Source organism: Gouania willdenowi, chromosome 1 (assembly GCF_900634775.1).
Source record: "Gouania willdenowi chromosome 1, fGouWil2.1, whole genome shotgun sequence".
NCBI classification, from domain to species: Eukaryota; Metazoa; Chordata; class Actinopteri; order Blenniiformes; family Gobiesocidae; genus Gouania; species Gouania willdenowi.
The window spans coordinates 16,477,984-16,501,506 of NC_041044.1; the positions used below are offsets into that span (position 1 = coordinate 16,477,984).

The 23,523-nt window shown below is 37.0% G+C and overlaps 2 protein-coding genes across 2 annotated transcripts; both read right to left on the reverse strand.

Moving 5' to 3' along the window:
- Positions 1 to 5,547: 5,547 nt before the first annotated feature.
- LOC114469062 (protein disulfide-isomerase-like) lies at positions 5,548 to 16,381 on the reverse strand. The gene is made up of 11 exons (XM_028456320.1): positions 16,126 to 16,381; positions 13,519 to 13,725; positions 12,722 to 12,855; positions 12,500 to 12,637; positions 11,028 to 11,144; positions 10,127 to 10,252; positions 9,854 to 10,048; positions 9,613 to 9,733; positions 7,715 to 7,893; positions 5,735 to 5,881; positions 5,548 to 5,665 (listed from the first exon to the last, which is right to left on the reverse strand). Exons 1-11 carry the CDS (start codon positions 16,337 to 16,339, stop codon positions 5,612 to 5,614), a joined length of 1,632 nt encoding a protein of 543 aa, XP_028312121.1. The 5' UTR covers positions 16,340 to 16,381; the 3' UTR covers positions 5,548 to 5,611.
- Positions 16,382 to 21,502: 5,121 nt separating this feature from the next.
- Positions 21,503 to 22,438, reverse strand: LOC114471677 (uncharacterized). Its single transcript, XM_028460562.1, has 2 exons — positions 22,393 to 22,438; positions 21,503 to 22,310 (listed from the first exon to the last, which is right to left on the reverse strand). Exon 2 carries the CDS (start codon positions 22,294 to 22,296, stop codon positions 21,583 to 21,585), a length of 714 nt encoding a protein of 237 aa, XP_028316363.1. The 5' UTR covers positions 22,297 to 22,310; positions 22,393 to 22,438; the 3' UTR covers positions 21,503 to 21,582.
- Between the last annotated feature and the right edge of the window lie 1,085 nt (positions 22,439 to 23,523).

The window sequence follows — 23,523 nt, forward strand, 5'->3', positions numbered from 1 at the left end:
AAGGCCCGCTCATTTTAACGCTCTAATGGAAGTAACTTCATATTTGTAAAATTTCCTTTTAAATTTTGGTGTCCTTTACTCATACACTATTTATGTTTCTTAAAGTGTGTTCTTTTTCATTTTGTTTTTAAATAGAAGATCAACTGAAGAAACAAAGCCGGACTTGGAAAAAGATCAGGGCAATGTTTCCTCCATCACTGCAGAGCAGCCCTCATCCAGCCCAGTCACTAGTCTCTCACTTCTTTTTTAAAATCAAATAAAAATGTTTTTAGCTGATGCTACTAACATTTTGTGTTTTCTTGGTGTTTTCTCAGTGTAATGAAAGGAACTTGTATTTCAGTCTAATATTAGATGCTAATGGAGGAATAATAAAGGAGTAATGTTGGAATAATCAGAGCAACATCTTAGCAGGTGTGGTCAGATCTAGACTTGCTTCCTTGATCTGTAGCAAAATGTCATTAGAACCCCTGGTCTGATCATACAGGTGTGTGTAGATGAATCAATAGAAAACTAACTTACCTTCCAGGATAAGAATATATTTATTGTGGCTTTTATTTTGAAGGGGCTTTGTTTAAAATGTACATACAGTATACAAATAGTTTATATACTACACACTCACCACTGAACAAGACAACATGCAGAGATTTGTATTTAAAAACATTCACAATCATCCATTTTTGAAAAACCACCTGTAATAAAAACAGAAATAACCATTGCTAGATCACAAATTAATTTGAATACAACTTAAAACTTAATTAACTGAGATATGTAAATCAAACATTACTTTCTTAAAATATTGATTTTTACTGTATAACATGAATGACCTTTATTGATTTTAAATCACTGGTGTAAATTTTACTGATTAACAATACAAGTTTAGAATAATGTTGATTAGAAACTACCTATAGAAATAAAGATTACCCCAACTGCTAATTAAAGCTGTGGTTCCCAACCTTGGGTACACATACCCAGAGGGGTACGGGAGCACATTGAAGGGGCTACTAGTACTTAAACATTTATTAATCCATTTTTTTTTTTAAATCATAGGAAAATGTTCCTATTTCCTTTTTATGTTTTTTTTTGGTCAAATTAATCACAAACTAACACTAATATTGCTCAATAAATATTGTTTTTATTGTAATTTATTTAAACATAACTAATTTATGCAAGAGAGGCCGTTTAATCACACTTCTGATAATAGACTATAGTATTCTACAAAAAAGACAATATTTACTTACTAATGAAGTAATCATGAAAGTTGCATTAATTTATTTCATTTAATGCACGTAGTATTTTAAATTTGTAGATAAAGCGTTAGGTAACGTGTTGGAGTTTAGGAGAACCAGCTGATACACAAATTAAACAGATTATGAAAGTTTGAAGGAGTTCTTGTGATATGAAAAGGAGCAACACATGATCTGACAGAATTGCAAAGAGACAAAAAGGACAAAAAAAGTTTGTGAACCACTGCATTAAAGCATCCTGAAATAGCATCTAGGTCAGTCATCGTCACTGTCAGTATTAATGTATGAGGATATGAAAAAACAGAAGTGTGATGATTGGAAAGCATATTTAATTCTATAAACTGAAATGATATCAGGGAAGAGATGCATTTGTGCAACATAAGCATTATGCAACAGAGCAACACAATCAATGGGAGAAAGATCAGCAAAGCTAATGACAAAAGCCATTGTCCTCAGGAAACCCCACAAGATCACAGTCAGGAGGTGAGGTTACTCTCCAGAACAGTGTCTGACATAATCTCACATCTGTTGAGCCAAAGAAGTAATATTAGCATTGTTATCACCAGGGATGTAAAAGCAAAGCAACATTTATCCCCAACATCTTTTACACACACCTCCCTCGATACTTTGCTGTGAGGATGTCAAGTGGCAGATGATGCTGCAGTGCCACACTACACATCACTGACTGCTCACATGACAGAAGAGTGTTTGCTCCAGCACATGCAATAAACACTGTAAGTCCATTTAACTCTCCTGTTATGTTCATTTGTCAGGAACAGCAATTTGACCCGATGCATGTTTAATTATCTAAAAAAGGTCCAAAACATAAAAAATCCTAACAAACATTAATATTTAATTACTAACTCCATTAATAACTATTCTATTAATATTTAGTGCAATGGTGTTCCTTACCTCTAACAGGTAATGGTTCAATTAGGATAATTCACTAGTTTTTTTGCAATGTTTCACCACTTTATTACTTTTGAAAGAACAACATATAAAACACAAACATTTTACAAAACATTTGACATTAAATTTAACCTTTAAATGTTGTTTTACATACTGTTTGTGAACCAGAAATGAAAAAAAAAAAAACAAGCAATCACAATATGAACAAGGTGTGTCTGTCAGTCTATCTACGCAGCACACGAGTGATAAGTCATCACACTGTGATTTGTGCAAATTCATTTTGCACAGGTTATGCTTGTCTTGATGTCGTCAGATGGCCTGCAGCCCTGGTACCTCTTCCTCTTTCTTTTCCCCTCAGCAGCAACCTAGAAACAAGAGGACCATGATTACTTTACTATAGTGTCTTATTGCTGATCCCAAGACACACACACACACACACACACTCGTTTTTGCTTTTTGTGGCGTCCAACCATTTTTTCCTACACCCTTTTCAATAATTTTACAGCTTTGTAAAAAAACAAGCAAGGTAAATAAAAATTCCTAAACAAAAATATCAGTTCAATTTATCAAATTTTGAAACTTTTGTCTCCCTGACATTTTTTAACCTACTCGTGGGCCCCTGTTTTAAACCTTCGTCACTTCTGAGGACCACCTTCTCACACACATGTATTTATAGCATTTGTAAATTATGGAGGACTCTCGCACTATAATGACTTGTTCATTGTTTTATCAAATAAACTGCAACATTGCGTCAGGGATTTACATTTTATTATAAACCTCTACATTCTGCATTACTTCTGTAATTATGATAACAGAGCAGGAACATGCAGGACCTGATCAACACTTCTTTCATCATCCTCAACAGCACCAAGACTTTCTGAAGAGTATAGAGATAAGAGTGTCAGTGCCAGTTAAAACCTGTCAGCAGCCTCTACATTAGCCTACTTACAAAACTGAGGAATAGAACAGCAACCATCTGAATTTAAGGGAGCTCAAAAGGAAAACAGGAAATATTCATGGTAAAAGGAGTGACTTGGTGTCCCTAATAAATCACTGTACTTTTTTTCTGAGATGTAATCTGATTTTTGACAAAGTATTTGACAGCTTCAACAGCTTCCAATTCCAATGATTATTTTCCCCTTAAAGTCAAATACAATTACATATGTAATTGCTGAATTTCAATTACAATTCATCACAATTACTGAGCCTTTAGTAAATAAACCCATAAAACATAACCTTCCTCCTTTGTTAGCTTTCTGTTAGCATCTGTTATGATAACGGGTTGGTTTGACCCATGTCTTAAATTATCTGTAAAATACACTAAAACATATTATTTATCATCTCATTTGTTTCTCATCTTTTGGTTACCTTGTACCTTCATAATCAATGAAAATATTAATATTAATACATTTTTAAATGGTAAAATGATCCCCAAGAAAAGTGACAGGTAGTGAAAAGAATTAATAAGAAACATATTTTAATAATTGTTAACTATTTAAGTGTAAGACATAGAACTAGGGATGCACCGAATATTCGGCCACCAAATATATTAGGCCGAATATTGTCAATAAATAAAAGAATTCTGCCTTTGGTTTGGTGAGTTAAAAGCAAGGTCGAATAGTAGCGTGTGACGCAATCAAACAACGTGCAGTGATTTAGTCGGAAAAGTATGTGCGTGTTGTTGCAGGAGCAGAGCAGAAGCTCCTCCTTTTCGCACATAAACACAGCCAGACTCTCACCTTAGCACTCTCCGTCTATGGGGTGCCAAGTGTAAAAATTCAGTATAAAAGTTGTAGCTAACACATTTTCATTGTTTATCTTACGTTTCTCATATTTAGCACATTTTCCTACATTTATCACAACATTTAACCACATATAGAGGTAAAAAAAAAAAAAGCATTAAATCTAAATATTTAAATCTAAATCTTAATGGTATATGTTATATCTAAATGTTAAATATATATCTATATTTTAAATCTAAATCTAAATGTTATATCTAAATGTTAAATTTTATGTATAAATGTTAAATCTAAATCTAAATGTTTCAATCTAAATCTAAATATTAAATGTTAAATCGAAATGTTAAATCGAAAGGTTAAATTGAAATGTTAAATCGAAATGTTAAATTGAAATGTTAAATCGAAATGTTAAATCGAAATCGAAATGTTGAACTTAAATGTTTTGCTCATATGCTAATTGACCCCGCCCCTTGTAACCTCAACCAATACACAAGCAGAGACACACACTGCCGATCCCACCCACCTCTTCACTGATGCTTGCCTTGGTGATATGTATGGCTGGTTCTCTCCCGGCGGCGGAGAACGAGCGCGCGGTCATGGCAGGTGGATGAGCTGCCCTTCACAGTACACTCCCAACACAACAGTGCAACACAGTTATTAAAATGTATTTTAATGCTGTAGTTTGATGTGACATGCTGAGATCTCCTGAGTTACATACGGTTATGGTAGCTAAATAGATAAAGCACTGCTCTTGAATGCAAAAGGTCTTGGGATTTGAACCCACCATGTGCCTCTTTTTTTATTTCATCTTTTTTGGGATGTCTGGAATACGTCTGCTGAGCAGACCAACGTTGAAATGACGTGATGGTCTGAATTTGAGACGACGTCTCTGGCGAGTGCAGAATGAAAATTTTACAACTTTCTAGACATCCCCAAAAAGACGAAATTAGAAAAGTGGCCCATGGTGGGCTCAATATGTAGACCTTAGGCTTTCAAGTGAACCTCCTTATCTATTCAGCTACCGTAAGGGTTTAACATTTACATTTTACATTTAACATTTAGATTTAAACATTTAGATTTAACAAATATTATTTAGATTTAGGCTTAAACGTTTAGATTTAGATTTAATATTTAGATTTAAACATTTAGATTTAACATTTAGATTTAGATTTAGATTTAAAATTTAGATATAAATTTAACTTTTAGATATAGATTTAACTTTTAGCTATAACATATACCATTTAGATTTAAATATATAGATTTAATGCTTTTTTTTTTTTTTTTACCTCTACATATGTGGTTAAATGTTGTGTTAAATGTAGGAAAATGTGCTAAATATGAGAAAAGTGAGATAAATAGTGAAAATGTTTTAGCTCCAACTTTTATATATAATTTTTACACTTGGCACCCCATACTTATCTGCATGATTGTAATAGATGAGCAGATTGTGTGCAACTATAAAGCATTTTGTTGGTATCACTATATAAGTCCTAACATTTACAATATAACCATCTGTATATACTGTATATATACTGTATAAGACATCTATAGTCGAACCTACAGATGTAAATCATTCTTTTTTCTAGATTGAAGTAAAAAAAAACATAGAAAATGTAAGAATTATCTTTAAAATGACAACATTTTAAAGCATAGAATACATGTAAAGATTTTATTGGTAAAATTGGAAGATGCTACATTGTGACAGGTCAGAAGACGAGATCACAGCTCATCTTTGGATGTTTTGTTGCTGGTTCCCTCTGTAGATTCTTCCGTCTGAAAAACAAAATTCAACAATTACTTTTCTATAAAGAAAGATTTTGGAGTTTGACTAAAAACACAAACCTTGCTGTCACTCTCTTGTGCTTTCTCAGTGTCATCTTCATCATCATCATCATCATCAGCATCACTCTCCTCCTCTGGTAGCACACCTCCAGCATCAACAAACTTTGAGAATGTTTCCAGATCTCTTTTACCGGTGTAGCTGATCACCTTGGAGGGGAAAGATGGAGTGTAAGTGTGTGTCCAAATAGTCCCTCCTATCTCCTTTCCTATCCACTGTTCCTTCACCCCCGGAAGTGTTTAAGTGGTGGCCATGATAAAGAGCGTCCAAGTTCTCTTTAAACTCAGGAAGGAGGCTCAATGCTTCCTTTTTCACCTCCTTTAGCCTAGGAAACACTAATGCATCCTTTACCAAAGGAGACAATATAATGCTGACCCACAATTCCTTGCGGCAACAACATTTAAAGGGACATGCACACCTGAGCGCTGACAAGTAATGGATATCATGTAAATTATTAATGCAATAATAACTTTAAATAAATAATCTAAAATCCATATCTTATTATATGTAAGACATATTATCAGATTATAACTGACATAAAACAAACACTCTGTGGTTCAAGAAAAAGGGATCAGAGACATTTTAGCCACATTATTTTATTAAACATAATTCATATTAATGAGTGGAAGGTGACTGTGAGCAACCATTCTCAATGTGACATTCTTTTAGTTTCACTTTTGTTCCTCGTAGCCTGGTAACCTCTTTTCCTTTGATTTACAATCAAATCATGTGATTTTTGAGATTACATCAGCGGAAAGTGTTATAAATGTGCTTTTAGTCCATTTTCAGAAATTTGTACATTTTTCACCAAGGCAGACGTCACTAACCTTCATGGCTGTCAGATTATTACATCAACAAGTGGAAGTGTCTGATTGTCAAAACAAATGTGATGGCCTTTTCCTAAGTCCTCTCCTAACACCTTTCCTTAACCCCATCACATCATCCACAGGGTTATGGAAAAGTGGATAGTAAAGGAGATAGGAGGGACTATTTGGACGCAGCCAACATCTCTTACAGCTCAGGAAAGGGGGCTCAATGCTTCCTTTATAACCTCCTTTAGCCTAGGAACCACTGATGCATCCTTTACCAAAGGAGATGAGATAATGCTGACCCACAATTCCTTGCGGCGACATGATTTAAAGGGACAAGCTCATCCGAGCTCTCACGGAAACAAACAAAGACTAAAAAGGAACGCATATCATATAAGTTACCAATGCAATAATATGCTTTGAACAACTTTAAATAATCTAAAACCCATGATATGTGAGCCATTTTATCAGATTATATCTATATTATAACTGACATAAAACAAAGCACACTGTCATTCAAGAAAAAGCTATCAGACACATTTTAGCCACAAGTTTTATTCAACATATTTCATTCACCTAGGAATGTTTTGCACAGTTGTACATGTGTATGCCAAGGTTATGTAGACCTATCTGGCATAAATGTAACAATTTCATAAAATCATACTTATTTTGGATTAATGTGGATTTCTGAGTGGAAGGTGTGTTAGCAACCATTCTCAATGTAACATTCTTTTAGTTTCACTTTAGTTTCTTTTAGCCTGGTCGCCTTTTTTCCTTTGATTTACACTCAACCCGTGTGATTGTTAAGATTATGTCAGCAGTTAGACACACAGGGGAAAGTGTTATAAATGTGCTTTTAGTCCATTTTAGGAAATTTGTAGTTTTTTCACCACAGCAGACGTCACTAATCTTCGCCGCCGTCTGATTATTACATCACCTAGTGGAAGTGCATCTGATTGTTAAAACAACGTGATAGCCTTTCCCTAACTCCTTTAGGAAGTCTCCTAACTCCTTTCTTTAACCCTGTGACGTCCACGGGGTTAAGGAAAAGTGGATAGGAAAGGAGATAGGAGGGACTATTCGCACACAGTCCTTAAAGTGTGTGTGAGGGCTTTAGAACCATGAAGAGGATAAGATGGTATTTTATGGACATCTCATGCATGTATTGTCTACCTCTTTGCCTCCAGCTGGGAAATACTTCAGTGTTGGAAATCCATCAATAGTAAGAGCCTCCACTTCGTTGGCGGTGGCATCCATCTTGGCTATGATGATGTCATCATGATCGGCATATTTCTCACCCAGTTGGTCCCAGATAGGACTCAGTTCCTTACAGTGTCCACACCATGGGGCATCTGCACACACGCACACACAAACAGAGAGTGTTTTTAACAAGCCCATATTTAACAAAAGCATAACTACTTCATTGTATGTGTGAGTTTATATTATCTATAAATATTTTTTGAAAAGGGTCTGTATGTATCGCCTCAAGCAGCTGTGAGAAAGTATAATTTAAGTTTGTTTATATTTTACTGATTCACATGAAAAATGAGAAGCTTTGCCTTACTACAGATATGGACAGAAATGTGCCGCTTTGGCGCCCCCTGGTGGCTGTAAGGCTCTTTGCTTCTTCAGTGTCTGCATATAGCAAGAAACTGCTTAGATTGCTTTAGTTTTCACTGTGTGCGCCATACATCTGTGACCAAATTAAAAAATAAATAGTGATGTTGAAGGATATTTCTTTTATTTCTGGACGTTTTTTTATTTCTGTCTGGTAGGCCCTGACACTCTGTTGCTTTGGGTTGAACACTGTTTTCATGATCTCAAGGTCAATGCAGAGCTGAGGAGAGCTAGACTAACCTTGCCTGCAAGATGCCTTTGCCTTTTCGAAACCAAACCGAAACGGTTCAAACCAATCATGAGGCAGTGTTGTGGTTTAGGGAGGGATAGCCGGGTGTGACGACGGCAGAAGCGCCAAACAAAACTGGTGCATGCACAGTTGCGGGGAGAGGAACTAGCTGGGCTAGCTTAGCATAGCTTCGAATCAAAACAGAAAGATGTCAACGCAGGAGGATGGTTAACGTGCCCTTAACTCGCATACTAGTGTTGCAAAAACAGCAAAAGTCACTCAATGACATAATGACAGCAGCATTACTATCCCAAAAGAACGTTTTCACCAGCGGAGACTTGTTGTTGTTGTAGCAGCGTCTCTACAGCGCATGCCGATGACGACATCATTTTTTACCATGTAATTGGCTAAAACAAATCATGGTGGACAGGTACTTCGTCCAATCAGCTTCAAGCATTCTGTTCATGTCCCTCCCTGGTTCCGAAAGTATTCGCCAAACACAGACCCAGACCGTTGTGGAGAACTGGAGTTAGGAGGGAGGGCTACACATCAATCTGGCTCTTGCCAGGTTAGTGCTTGTCTGCACTGTGATAAATGGCTAGAACACGTTCGTATCAGACTCCGCTGGGTGCAAGGAGGGTCTAGCAATGAAGAGACAGACATCAGACACGGATAGAGAACAAAGAGACACACAGATATAGAGACACATAGGTGTCTTCCTCTGGCCACCTGTGTGTGTATTTTAAATATGAATGTAACTGGAATAAACCACTGAATGATATTATTTAGGTTTCTTCTGTAAAGACCAGTTGTACGTTTGCTGCATGTCACCATGACCCAACACCCACATTTTGCTGATACTGAAATCACAGTTGCAGATGTTGACCTGTTTTGTGACTGATAACTGGCCCAAACATCTTGCTCCAACAAAACTATTGTATGGGGTTCACCCAGCCCCAGAAGATGAAATGTCTACTCCCACACTCTTGCTTCTGGTACTCACATGCATGTGAAGTGTTTGCAGGAACAGCAGGCCTGCTGCTAAATTTGACTTGTGACTAACTTAGAATAAACTACAGTGAGAATGTATACTATTCTTGTCATCTGTCCTCAAAGCTGTTCAATTAATTATCTGTAAGAACGTAGAGAGAAAAACCTTACAATGTCATAAAAAGGACCAGCTTTACCATCAATTACAGTTGTACTGAATTAACAAAGGACTTACAAAACTCCACAAAGACGTTTTTGGATGAATTCTGAGTAACAGAGTCAAAGTTCTTGCCGACCAACACTTTGACTGGTTTCTTGTCCCAGTCCTCTGGGATCTCCTCTGAGCGGTAGTACGGCTGCAGCACGGAAGAGACAAAACAACAAGACAGGTTTAAAGCTGCTGTTTGGCTCAATATGAATGTTGTGCAGGTGTGTATACGTGTGTGTGTGTGTGTGTGCCTTTTTGAGTGCGTTACCTTTGCGGTGCCACCCACAACCTCTTGGCACAGCTGTCTCAGTGAATCTGGGCTCAGATCCTCTGAGGCAATGCTGAACTTCTTTGCCGTGTCCATGTTGATGACACGTGCAGTGGGAGCATCTTCCTCCGACACGCCAAAGTACGTGAGCACATGTGACAGAGCTGCCGTTACGTCGATCACGATGAACAGCATCTGTGTACACAGGCACACACTGTGTTGGTCACAATAAGTCCTCAACATGTGAGCTGACACACACTGCAGGTGCTATACCTTGCCCTTGAACTCTTTAGCAACCACCTTGGACTGTACCAGCAGCGTCTTCTGACTCTCCACAGTGGAGTTGATGAAGAGGAGGCTGTGCAGGTGGATGTTTGACGAGAAGATCTTGTCTGCAGACTGAAAACAATCACACACTATAGACCAATTTAAACTAAAAAATATATGATTTCCAGCTGTGTTCATTTTAACATCAAAATTAAATTTAGTTTTAGTCAGTTTTGACTAAAATACAGTGTAGTTTTATTCAAAATGTAGTCATCAGGACTATTTCAGTTATTGTCTACTTTTAGTCGACTAAATGACATTAAGAATTTAGTCGAATTAATCAGTTACAAATATAGTCAACTAGAACAGCGATTCTCAACTGGTGGGTCGGGACCCAAAAGTGGGTCGCAGACCTGTACTGGGTGGTTCGCGGACAGCTGGTCAACAAAATAAATGTATACTTAATATCTCTCATGTTGGACTTGTCTTTTATTTTGAAAGAAACTTTTCTTTTGACGGGCATGCTGTGAAATGCATGTTACACAGATTTATGTTTTTGAAAAAGATGTGTGTGTGTTTTCAACAGCTATTTAAAAAAAAAAAAAAAAAAAATTGGTTGGTTGAATTCTGAAAAAAACTGGGTCACTATTTAATGACCGTGGTAAAATGTGGGTCCCAGGGTGAGACCAGTTGAGAACCCCTGAACTAGAATATACAGAAAAAGATTCAATTACTATTAACATTGATCAACTTAATATGGGATGGTATTAATGTTTGTAAATAGACAAATTTGATGTGTCAACCACATTAACACTGATTTCCTGTGTGTGTGTGTGTGTGTGTGTGTGTGTGTGTGTGTGTGTGTGTGTGTGTGTGTGTGTGTGTGTGTGTGTGTGTGTGTGGTTACCTCCTGACTGAAGGGGATGATCAACTCCATACTGTTTTCTGCGATGAAGGTGGTCAAATTACTTTTCTCCAGCTTTCCATCTTCTGGTAACAGAAAGTCGGCTCTGCCATCGTCAAACTTTGGGCAAAAATATTAGAATATTATTATATATTTTTTAAATCAGCTTTTGTTTTGAACTTTTCAGCACTCAATTCTGTGTTTTGTCACTAAAATGTTTACTTTTTATGTCACATTCACACTAAAATAGATTTATTTCTTCACTCGAATACATGTTAGTTGCATCAATAGCACAAAAGGAGATTATTTTCTTTACAAAACCATTCATTTCAACATGGCAGTCTATATTTTTACATTCACAAATGTAACTCTATCATAAACGCTATAGATGCTCTTCAACCCAGACAACTTAACAAAAAAATATTCAACATCAGAACTAACTCAAAACTCATTTAAAAATTCCCTAAAAATATGTATTAAACAATTAAAAAGTCTTTGTTACTGATTGCTATTGGAAAAACAAATGTTTTATTTTTTTTCCTTTTTGTAAATTGTGTTCTGAAAAATTGAATATTGATTGAATATTGTTTCTTCACTAGAATACACATAATGTATAGTTTAAAAACACACAATTCAGATGTAAGGTCTAAAGTTGTCATAATGTCTGAGTAATTTATTGATAATAATCAACTTTTAGCCTTCACGATCTGTGTTTGCATATCATATTGTTGTCAAATCTTTGTATTTTCGTTCCCATAGAGAGACTCTGGTGAAATAACATTTTTGAACTGACCCTTTGACGCTGAGTTACATTTCTTTCAGTTGTTTAGATGTTAACAGTGACGTGCAGTCAGGGTAGGCAAGGTAGGCAGTGCCTACACAAGGGTGAATTGATTTTTTGATTATTTGTTTAAATTATAATATAATTATAAATTATGTAATTTTTCATCTCCGATAGCCTACAGTACTTATAAGTTTGAAAGTGTCAGCATTTTGTGCTTTTCATAGCCCATTCTGTGTTTCCAACACAAACAACGGATGCGCTGCCGTGTCATGAGACATATCTTGTTGGGAGAGTATGGAGGCTATATTGAATCATTGTTTATGTTTCTTTAATGTTGTTAGATGGCTAAATGCTTGTTCATGTGGATCTTGTTGGTTTTTTTTTTACTTATTATGAATTTTATATTTTGTTAAGCGCATTGAGACGACTTTGTTGTAAATTGCTTTATACGAATAAAGTTGAATTGAATTGAATTGAATTAACACTTGCCAGCAGAAACATATGAAACTGTCATTGGCGTTGACATTGGTGGTCTCGATTTGCAATGCCCTGCCTACCCTACCCTAGTGCTCACTGGATGTTAAGATATTATTCCTAGGACTAGGAACATTAGCTATGTGGATATTACTGTTTAAAGTGAAGAAATCTTAAATCCATCTACTAGGCAACACACTGTAAATCATCTTCACACCTTTTTGAAGAGCACCACTGAGCTGGCTTTGACCTCGTACTCCTGGAAAACCTCTGGAGTGGCAGTGAGGCCAAACTCTACATCCGTCACCTCCAAAGAAACTTCCTTAAAGGCTTTGGCTTCATCACTGTCCACACTCTGCAGGAAGGAATGAGAGCATGGCTGAGGTCAACATGGACGTAATGCATAGACTGTACTATGGATGAATGAGTAAAGTCATACATGAAAGAATCCCACTACAGTGAGGTTGTGTGCATCGATGAACTGAGCAGCAGATTTCACAGAGTCAAGTGTTGGAGCACCAGGACCAGAACGTCGCTTCATCCACTGTGTTATTCCCTCCACTGTCCTCTTCCCTGCACAGCACAGCACACACATCCCATGCAGGCTTGTTGGAATCAGGGTTGGAGTCAATTATAATTGTAATCACATAGTTGATAATTACAATTATGACATAATTATAATTTTGAAAATCTACTGCTGTCATAACCGTAATGAAATTGTAATTGAGTACAGATAATTGACTTTGTATTTGCCATGAAATTTTTATAAAAAATTTCATGGCAAAACAGTTCTACACATATGTAGTTAATAATTGTTAAAATATGATTCATATCAAGCTTTCCCACAGTTTACCATTAAAAAATAACAATTTAAAACCTATATTTTCATTGATTAGGAAGCCTAACAAGGTAACCAATATACAGGAAAGAAAATAGATGATAAATATTAGTTTTTCAGTGTATTTTACAGCTGATTTTGGACACGTTATCATAAAAGATGCTAGCAGAATGCTAACACAAGAAGAAGGTTAACTTTTATTAGGTTATTTATTTCAGGATCAGTAATTGTAATTGAATTTTAATAATTGAGAACATAGATGTAATTGACTTTCTAATTGTAATTTAAAAAAAAAAAAATGCCGATAACTAGTTGTAATTGTACCTCAAAAATGTAATTGACCCCAATCCTGGTTTAATCAGTGAATAAAACATGCAAGTGTGTGTGTGTGTGTTTACCGCTGTAGTCCACTGGTGTCTTCCTGTCTCCATTCATGAACATTTTCAGAGTGGGGAATGATCCGATCTCAAACTCCTCAGCCAGCTCCTTTTCCTCCGTGGTGTCTACTTTAGCCAAACGTAAAGCTGGCACTTCTTTCTTCAGCTTCCCAGCAGCCTCAGCATAAACCGGCTCCAGCTGCCTGCAATGTCCACACCATGGAGCATCTACCCCAACACACACACACACACACACACACAGTAATAAGGGTGAGGAAAAAAACCCCAAAACGATTCACAATATATCGTCAATTTTAAAAATAGAAGGCGTCTAATTGTACAGTTGTCATACAGACAACCCCTGATGCTTTTGGTGCGGTTACCGAAGTACAAGTACGTAGCGTCTTAGGGTTAGAGTTAGGTTAAAACCCTATATCGCAACAATTTCTAGGGTTAGGGTTAGGTTTAGTCTTAGTCACGTGCCCTAAACTGGCCAAATAGGGGTGTTGCGTACGAATAGAATGTCAATATATTGATACAGTAACTGTACGGATAGCCACTGCCTTCAAACTAATACAAATCATTTTTTTTTATACAGAATTCAATATTCGTGACATCATGTCATAAAAAGGAAAATAAGTTTAGATGCTGTAATACGTTCCATGTGTTATGTACATGCCTTTTATTTTGAATAGACGATGAAGGAGGTCAAATGAGCATTTCAGGCTTCAGAAGAATAAAGTGCTCTGCTTCAGAGAAACTTTTTAGTCGCTGGTTGTTAAGTAGCTTTGGTCTGGTTTTGGTGAAAAGTGACACAGGACTCTTTGGAAGACTAAACATTTACAGTTGGAGACAATTTGAGAGATTGACTCGAGAGTTTCAGTGGATTAGCTGATGCTAATACACAGCCACTGACTCTGCTAAGGTGCTAGCTGAACGCTAAAGCCATGAGGTGCCCAATGGAGGACCTCAGGGAACAGACTGAGTACGGAGCAGGATTAAACTCATCTGTGTTCATTTTCCTTCTCCAAAGGTATCATTATTTTGCTGTGGGTGAAACAGCCAGTGTGTTTTAAACTACACCGTAGCCATCGCCGTTTAGCCCCGCAACAATAAAACTGGGTAGTCAGTCATGATACTGTAGTTTATTGCCAGCAATAGGATTTATTCTTATTATCTGTTTATAGACTCTGAAATCTCTGAAATCTGATCCTTCTAAGACAGGGATGGGGAACTCCAGTCTAAAAATCCTAAGAAGCAACCAGGCAATAGGTGATACAGGCAGTTTGTCCAAACAAACATACAGTAAAGGATAATTTACAATGGATCAGACAGGTATGGCTGTTGTGGCTGCCCTTTATCACATAAATATTAATAATAAATAAAAGGAAAAGGAAAAACATATTTACAAAATATTAATAATGAAAAACTATAAATAAAGAAGAAAAAATATAATAGAAGGATGAACTAGATAAATAGGAATGGGTTCTCCACCCCTGTTCTAAGAGATCTTATTTTGAGAAACAAGATTTATATTGTAAGATACTGGGACCTGAGACTGATTACATTTTGATTTGTCTGACTGATGTGCATTGTTTTTTGGAACTTTTATGACTCATGTATTGTTTCTAAAAGTGTATGATTTCTTTTCGGATGATGTAATTAAAATTGCGATAATTGTTGCTATCGAAACGCAATACCTAATAAATCAGAATTGAAATAATATGTATCCATATATCGTGATTAAAATCAAATCAATACAAAAGCATATCATCTCAGCCCTACTATATATATATATATATATATATATATATGTATATATATATGGTTAGGGTTAGAGGATAGAACACGTGGAAGTATCAGGTATCATGTGCTGACCTTTGATCCCCCACACTGAGCTGCTGTGTGGGAGAATTGAGCCAGAATAACATCTGGACAGACCAGGCCACGTGTGATGGATGCTGAGCCCAGCCAAATACTGCTGGGAATTCACCTGATTAGCTATTTTAATTTTTTTTTTTTTTTTTAAATCACTTCTAATTACAGTGGTGGGAAATTTGTGGGCAAAAAAAAGACGACATTTTGTTGTAGCAAGAATTACTCTTGACATTCCTTATGTTCTTTCTTTATTTGTATATAACAATAAGCAGAACATTAAACAGACAAAAGAAGAAAAAAAAAACACATTAACAGCTAACATTTTTAATTATTTTCTGTTTATCATGTTTTATTTATCTATTCATTCATTTACCAATTTATTACTTTTCACTTATTCATCACACTACATTTTCCATGAACTTTTCTTTTCCCATCCCAACTAAACAATGCGGATCCCTGTAAATATTTATTTTTATCTGTAAGGTGAGAAGAACCAGCTCATCTGTAACACACACTGGACACTTTTACACCATCACAGCTGGCTTCAGTTTCTTCACGTTTCACTCACACATTTCTATTTTTGGTGCATGGTGTGAAATGTGTTTGCCTGCTGTGAGTTAAAGAAGAGTTTATTTGGATCTCCATTGTCACAAATACTCAACCTGGAGTCCATGGATTATAGTGACTCATAATTAAAATGACTTGTTCCTGTAGATATATATTTTAATCGTGGTGCTGATATCTACTCACAGAATTCCACCAGGAGAAACTTGTTTTCTGTGAGAGCTCTTTCAAAGTTGTTGATGTGCAGCACCATGACGTCTTGCTCCTCCTCGATCTCAGTGGTCTTCTCCTTGGTCACAGGTTCCGTGCCGTTCTCAACCTGTGGCTCCTCTGCCTGCATGCAGGAGGCCCACAGCAGCAGACCCAGCACGGGAACGTACAGCAGCCCTTTCACCCTCATCTCTGTCTCAGGATTATGGAACTGGCACCTTCAACACATGGGTCACCTTTATCTCACAATGAGAGCGTGTGTCCAAATGTTACTGGCTTTTCCTCTCAACCAATGACAGGTGAGAACTCCAGGTGAGTGTTTCTAGTCTAGTCCAATCACACAGTGCCTTGTGGATGCAGATTTGAGTATTTGGGTGTGGATGTTTTTACAGGATCTAAAACTGACCTATTGTCTCCTAATCACTCTATCTTTTTATTAAACTACCATCCAGACAGCAGCACTAGATGTTTAAATCATCACATCACTCTTTGAACTCGTATCATTGTAAAGTTATGCATACTAAAATAAAGAGCAACTTTTCACAACATTTAGCAACAAACCACATTTAATATTTACTTTTTTTGCAAATGTTAAATCTAAATCTACATATTAAATATAAATATAAATGTTAAATCTAAATCTAAATGTTAAATCTGGTCACTGGTTAAACTAAATATCTGGCTAATTAGCAAATTCACTAGAAGTTCCAAAATAATTCATTCAATCATTGACGGAAACAAGCGCTATCCACGGGCCTATTCAGACGGCGTGATTGCGCTTCACATTTAATATTTAGATTTAAAATTTAGCATTTAGATGTAATATTTAGATTTAAATGTAACAATTAGATATGACATTTAGATTTAATATTTAAAATTTAGATTTAACATTTTGATTTACATTTCATATTTAACATTTTGATTTAGATTTAATATTTTACATTTTGATTTAAATTTAACATTGACATTTTTACGAGAAAAGTAAACATTTTTTAAAGTAAAAACAACAATTAAATCAATATTTTGCTGTAAAAACAATTATTTTAAGTAACAAAGCCATAATTGCCATATATATATATTTCCAGGGCCTCCACTTCTTATTCTTAGATTTGGGTCAAATTTTCTCAAAAAAATAGAAATGTACTAATAATTTGTGGGAATTTAATGGAAGTATTTGTGAGAAATTGTAGGTTTTTAGAAAATTTGGATGTTCCTGTGACAATTTGCAGTTAAAAACTACATTTTCTTGCTTGTATTAATTAAGTTTTCCGGTAATTTCAACAGTAACGTAAACACATTCATGCAAATTTTTGACAAAATACAATTTTAGTGTTCATAGAGAAAAAAAAAAAAACCTAAAATGCTCTCATGCCCACAATTGGATTCCGTGCAAAAACAGCACTTTTTAAATCGTTTTTTCCACATATGGAGCCAATGAATCAACAAATTGCCAACATCTCCACGCTGTTGTAATAATAACTGAATTTTTGACAGCGGTTTGAAATCTGCCTTTAAATGTTACCAGCAGCTGTCTCACACAGAGGTGACTGGTTTAGTCAAATAGTGAAGCTACAGGTGACGTTTGACATCTCAACTGATGTAAAATGTACATGAGAATGCCACCTTTTTATTTCTCCTTTGTCCCATTAGTGTGTGAATGAGCTGATATTGTAAAGCATTTTGGAAATAGTTTGTCATAAAAGCATTATTTAAATCTGGTCCATTTTAATATTTACCATTTACTCAGAATTCCCTAAAATTGCCTGGCCTCATCATATGCAGCTGTAATCTAGTTTTTGTCAGGGTCTGTTTAAGTTTGTGTTAAGCCCTTGTGGTCTGCTTTTTGTTCTATTAGTACAGTGAATTTGTGTTTTCTTTGGAGCCTTTTTGTATATTTTTGTGCATTTCTGTTGTCGTTTTGTGTACTTTTTGTAAAAATATTTAGTTTTTTTTGTTTTATTTTACTCATTTAGTATATTTTATACCTTTATACCTTATGTGTGAGGGCATGTTTTGAGATGACGGTCTCGCTACCCGTCCTCCTGGTTGCCGTGTGGAACTCCGTGGGTTCTCTCTCACACGCACCCGCATCAGCCGCGCACATGGACATACTCCGTCACAGGTTGTTGAAATGCGTGTCTCACACGCATTGGGCGTTTTTTGAGAGAGAAAAAAAAAAATGAACCGGAATTACAACGCGATCGAAATTTGAAGCTATCTCAAAACAAAATAAAAATAACTTGTAGGAGTACAAAAATGTTTTTGATATTAACCTTCTTTTGTGGACTGGAGGAGGGTCTTCTTCTATTGATAATTAGAGGTAATAAATGAAAGCAATTTCCCCCTGGGATAAATAAAGGAAATCTGAACAGATTGGTGAGCTCGCGCCCCCTCACACTGGGGTCAAAAGCTGAATAGGTTTTAATTTCTAGTGAACGTGACTGTGCCATCTGGGCTAAATACAATTAAAATAAACATTTAGCAACACCAAACAAGTCCAAAATTATGGATGCACACACTCGGCGTGTGTGCAAGAAAGTTCAGGTCGAACAGACACCGCGTCAGGGAGAAATTCGCTCTGCACGTATGGGGTGCCTAGTGTAAAAATTTAGTATAAAAGTTTTAGCTAACACATTTTCATTATTTATCTCACTTTTCTCATATTTAGCACATTTCCCTACATTTAACACAATATTTAACCACATATATAGAGCTTAATAAAGCATTAAATCTAAATATTTAAATCTAAATGTATATGTTATACTGTATCTAAGTCTAAATGTTAAATGTTATATATAAATGTTAAACCTAAATCTAAATATTTAAATCTAAATGGTATGTTATTTCTAAATGTTAAATCTATGTCTAAATGTTAAATGTTATACATAAATCTTAAATCTAAATGTGTTAGCTTAAACTTTTATACTAAATTTTTACCCCATACACACAGAACTTCCTTGATTTTTTTAGAGCAATTAATCAACTCTTGTTTTTGTGTTTCCAGGTCTTCCTGCTCGTGTCTCCGCCTCCCAGTGATGTCAGTGTGTTTGGGTTGTGAGAGATTTGCTGACTCATGTCTCTCTGAAGGGTTGGAAGCCTCCACTTCACAAAGGAGACTCTACAGTTCAACAGCAGTCCCTCCAAGTCCTCTGCTGGTCCATTTGTGGCTGGTTCATTCTGTCACACTGGGAGGTTGTGGTGGTCTTAATATTCAAACTAACCAAAAAAAAAAAAAAAATCCAAAAAGGAACGAGAAAAACAAGGAGCAGGGTACAAACCGCTGCAGCACACGAAGCGAAAAACATTCACTAATAAACCAGGATTCATTCTGTGTCCAAACACTAAACAGCTAAATAGTGAGGGAGGCCTGATGGGTAACGGGTCACACCTGGGTGCAAAACCTGAGTCAGCTAATCACTCACAACCCAAATACAATGACATCACTGGGAGGTGGAGACACGAGCAGGAAGACCTGGGAACACAGGCAGACAAAAGTTAACACATTAAATTTTTTTTTTTTTTTTTTTTTAAATAGAAAAAAGAGAGAAAAAAAATGCAATGACAATTCACAGAATCCAATATCAACCAAAAAAAAAATTAACAGTGATATCACTGATATTTATACCTCCAAAAACTTTTGGGAGCAGATTCCACTTCAACATTATCTGAGAGAAATATGTCAACTATAGTGCAAGACTGTGAAACATTCTAAAAACTAAAATAATAATGAAATACACAGGAATAGTGGGTAAAAAATGAAATAAAGGAGTTAACACATGAAACTACATGAAACAAAGACTAACAGAACTAAAAGAGGACCACAAGAGCTAAACACAAACAACACTAAACATACCCTGATAGTTTTATTTGTGCTGCCCAAAGTGAAACATAGAAAGTTCTTCTTTCTTTCCAAAAAGGAAAATGTGCTTTATTGTGTAAAATCACAGTTTATGCAAATGCCAAACAGAAAGTTCCCTATGTATCTATCTATCTTCATAAATACTGCACACTTTTAATATTATTTTTCTATTTTCTATTTATTTCTATATATATACAGCCTCTATTATTGTATTGTTGTATTTTATCTCCTTCATTGCAACTACTTTTCATGTGTTTTCTGTGTGTTTCCCCACTGCCAGATCAATAAAATTACTATTCTAACATAGATGTTGCTTAAAAAACAGATGGGCTGTTATTATGGAAACAAGTGGAACATCTCTATAAAAAAAGGAGGAAAGTGAATTTTAAATCATTGATTGAATATCTTTGAAATGAATAGAAGAATATCAGATCATAGTAATAAAAATAATGAACACACAAAACATTTTATTGTAATGTTCCAGTTTTCTTTATTGTTTGAATCTTCAGATAATAATAGAATGTGGATCTTGTTGGATAATGGATTGTGCATGAATATATTCATTTTATAGCTGTATTTTTCAACGTTTGTCTCTTGTTGGCCCTGATATTATGTTGCTTTGGTTTGAACACACACACACATAAGTTGTGCACTGTGTTCACATGACCTCAAGGTCACTGAGCAGAGCTGGTCTGCCCTGTGATATATGGACAAATCACATCTTCATTGTACAGTGAGGGCTCAGCCCAGGAGATAACTGTGCTTGTTTTTTTATGTTTTCACTTTTTAACAGATAGAGACACAGACATAGACACATAGGCTACTTCTGCTAAACCACTTGTGTGTGTATTTGACCTGTAGTGTGTGTGTTCACCATCAGTGTGTGTGTCCTTCATCAGTGTGTGTGTCCTCCATTAGTGTGTATGTGTTCACCATCAGTGTGTGTGTCCTCCATCAGTGTGTGTGTGTCCTTCATCAGTGTGTGTGTGTTCACCATCAGTGTGTGTGTCCTTCATCAGTGTGTGTGTCATTCATCAGTGTGTGTGTCATTCATCAGTGTGTGTGTGTTCACCATCAGTGTGTGTGTCCTTCATCAGTGTGTGTGTCCTCCATTAGTGTGTGTGTTCACCATCAGTGTGTGTGTCCTTCATCAGTGTGTGTGTCATTCATCAGTGTGTGTGTTCACCATCAGTATGTGTGTCCTTCATCAGTGTGTGTCCTTCATCAGTGTGTGTGTCCTTCATTAGTGTGTGTGTGTGTTAACCATCAGTATGTGTGTCCTTCATCAGTGTGTGTCCTTCATCAGTGTGTGTGTCATTCATCAGTGTGTGTGTCTTCCATTAGTGTGTGTTCACCATCAATGTGTGTGTGTCCTTCATCAGTGTGTGTGTTAACCATCAGTGTGTGTGTTCACCATCAGTGTGTGTGTCCTCCATTAGTGTGTGTGTGTTCACCATCAGTGTGTGTGTGTCCTTCATCAGTGTGTGTGTCCTCCATTAGTGTGTGTGTGTTCACCATCAGTGTGTGTGTCCTTCATCAGTGTGTGTGTCATTCATTAGTGTGTGTGTCATTCATCAGTGTGTGTGTATGATCTCTGGATCCCAGTTAGCCAGCAGGTCACTGAAGTCTGGCTGTGAGCTGGTAATGGTGGGGGAGCTCTGGTGGGGGAGTGGCTCATACTGGTCTGTGTATGTGTTGCCGGTGCTGTGTGAGTGTGTGTCGGTGGGTGTGGTGCTGTAGGTGTCTATGGAGCAGCAGGGCCGGGGCTCGGTCCAGAAGCTGAGGGGCAGGAGGCGTTTGATCATGGGTTGTCCTCGGCTGGGGCCCGGCCCGCTGTGGTGGAACAGCTCAGCCAGGGGCCCCAGGTCACTGCTGCCAGGAACACGTGCTCTGCTCTCCTCGCCACTTACGGTTCCGGCAATTTTCAGCAGGTCGTCATAGTAACGAAGACGCCCACTGGTGCTGACAGAGACGGGCTCGCTGTAGATGACACAGCCGTCTTGGTCACCGGAGCCAAAGTAACGCTGCACATCCCGACTGATGAGGTCTGCAAACCTGAGCAGCTGTTTGGTGACATCCAGAGCCCAGACCTCCTCTGGACCCTCATCATCATCATCATCCACAGTCTCTGAACACTCCTCCTCATCATCCTCCTCCTCCTCCTCTTCTTCTCTCTCCTCAGGCTTGTCCACAGGCTTCTCATGTAGGTCTCGCTGCTGAAAGATGTCGTGGTAGAAGGCTGGAGTGTGAGGCCCAATGACCAAGTTTCTCATAACACCTGCTGCCATATTGGCTTTGAATCCTGAAAACAAGAGAACAATGTGAGCACGTGTAACACAAAGCATACTAAAACAGAGGAGGAAGCATGAGAAGAGGCTTCTTACCCTGTGGGTCCTGACCTGGGTCCCACAAGAACCACTGTCCTGAGTCAGTGTGTGGACATGTGACCCTTACCCAGCAGGACTGTCATTATATTTATACCTCAGCTCACACACACGCACACACACCGGGATGAGGCGGCCTCCAGGACAAATATTTGCATGCCAGGCTGCTCAAACACACTTTATCTGTTTTATGGGTCCGCAGTAGGGAGGGGGTCCCAGGATAATGGATGGTCTGCTGGGGGACGATGGAGAGCTGTTATATACACACATCATTGCTTTTTCCGTTCCCGTTATCAGACTAGTTAAAGAATAAAAGAGCATGAAATCGAATCACACGCTGTTTTGACCTTTAAAGGGGAGCTCTTTAAGATGACGTGTGATGAGATGAGTCTCAGACATGATGGACAACACACGTCTACACACTTTGGTTCTTTCATCATCACCACACAACACACGGGGATAATGGTCTAAGTATAGAATAGTGCAGAAAAAGGCTTTGATGTTTGAGGAAAAGATTCATGTAAAGCCAAACTAATGTACAAGATCAAAGATGAATGGCCTCGCTCGTGGCATTCTCAGTGGCTCATCTCACGCTTTGTTCTCATTCTTTAAGCTTCAGGACGTAGGTTTTGCTGCTCAGCCTGTCAGACCCAGAGAACGAGGGAGACTTTTGTCCTCAAAGCTGTTGTTCTCCTGAATAATATACTGTAGATTTACTACAAGATAGTTAAGATATCTTATTGTCACTGTACAAATGCAACGTAATACTGTGAAAGCAATCCAATACAATGGTTCAACTGATACTGTGGTGAGACTTACAAGACGGTTGAGTTACACAATGATGCGACTTATACAATGGATCGACTTATACAGTTGTGCAACTAGTGGTGCAACGGATCACAAAAACTCACGGTTCAGATCGTATCATGAAATACAAACAACATTTACTGTAACTTAAGGTGTCAATCCAATGCTTAAATAACATTTTGAGTCATATAAAAACAAATTCAAGTGCAATATAAGGCATGACACCTTCATCCTTTAACCAGGTAAGTGTATACAAAAATAAATAAAATAAGGCATGACACCTTTTTAAAAAAAAAAAAAAAAAACATGGAAAGTGAATTAAAA

Excerpts from the sequence above, each read along its gene's own strand:
- LOC114469062 (XM_028456320.1), bottom strand. The coding sequence starts at position 16,339 with ATGAGGGTGAAAGGGCTGCTGTACGTTCCCGTGCTGGGTCTGCTGCTG. Across the intron at positions 12,856-13,518 it reads GACACCAGTGGACTACAGCG|GGAAGAGGACAGTGGAGGGA; the intron begins GTAAACACACAC and ends TGTGCTGTGCAG. Across the intron at positions 10,253-11,027 it reads TCATCCCCTTCAGTCAGGAG|TCTGCAGACAAGATCTTCTC; the intron begins GTAACCACACAC and ends GATTGTTTTCAG.
- LOC114471677 (XM_028460562.1), bottom strand. The coding sequence starts at position 22,296 with ATGGCAGCAGGTGTTATGAGAAACTTGGTCATTGGGCCTCACACTCCA.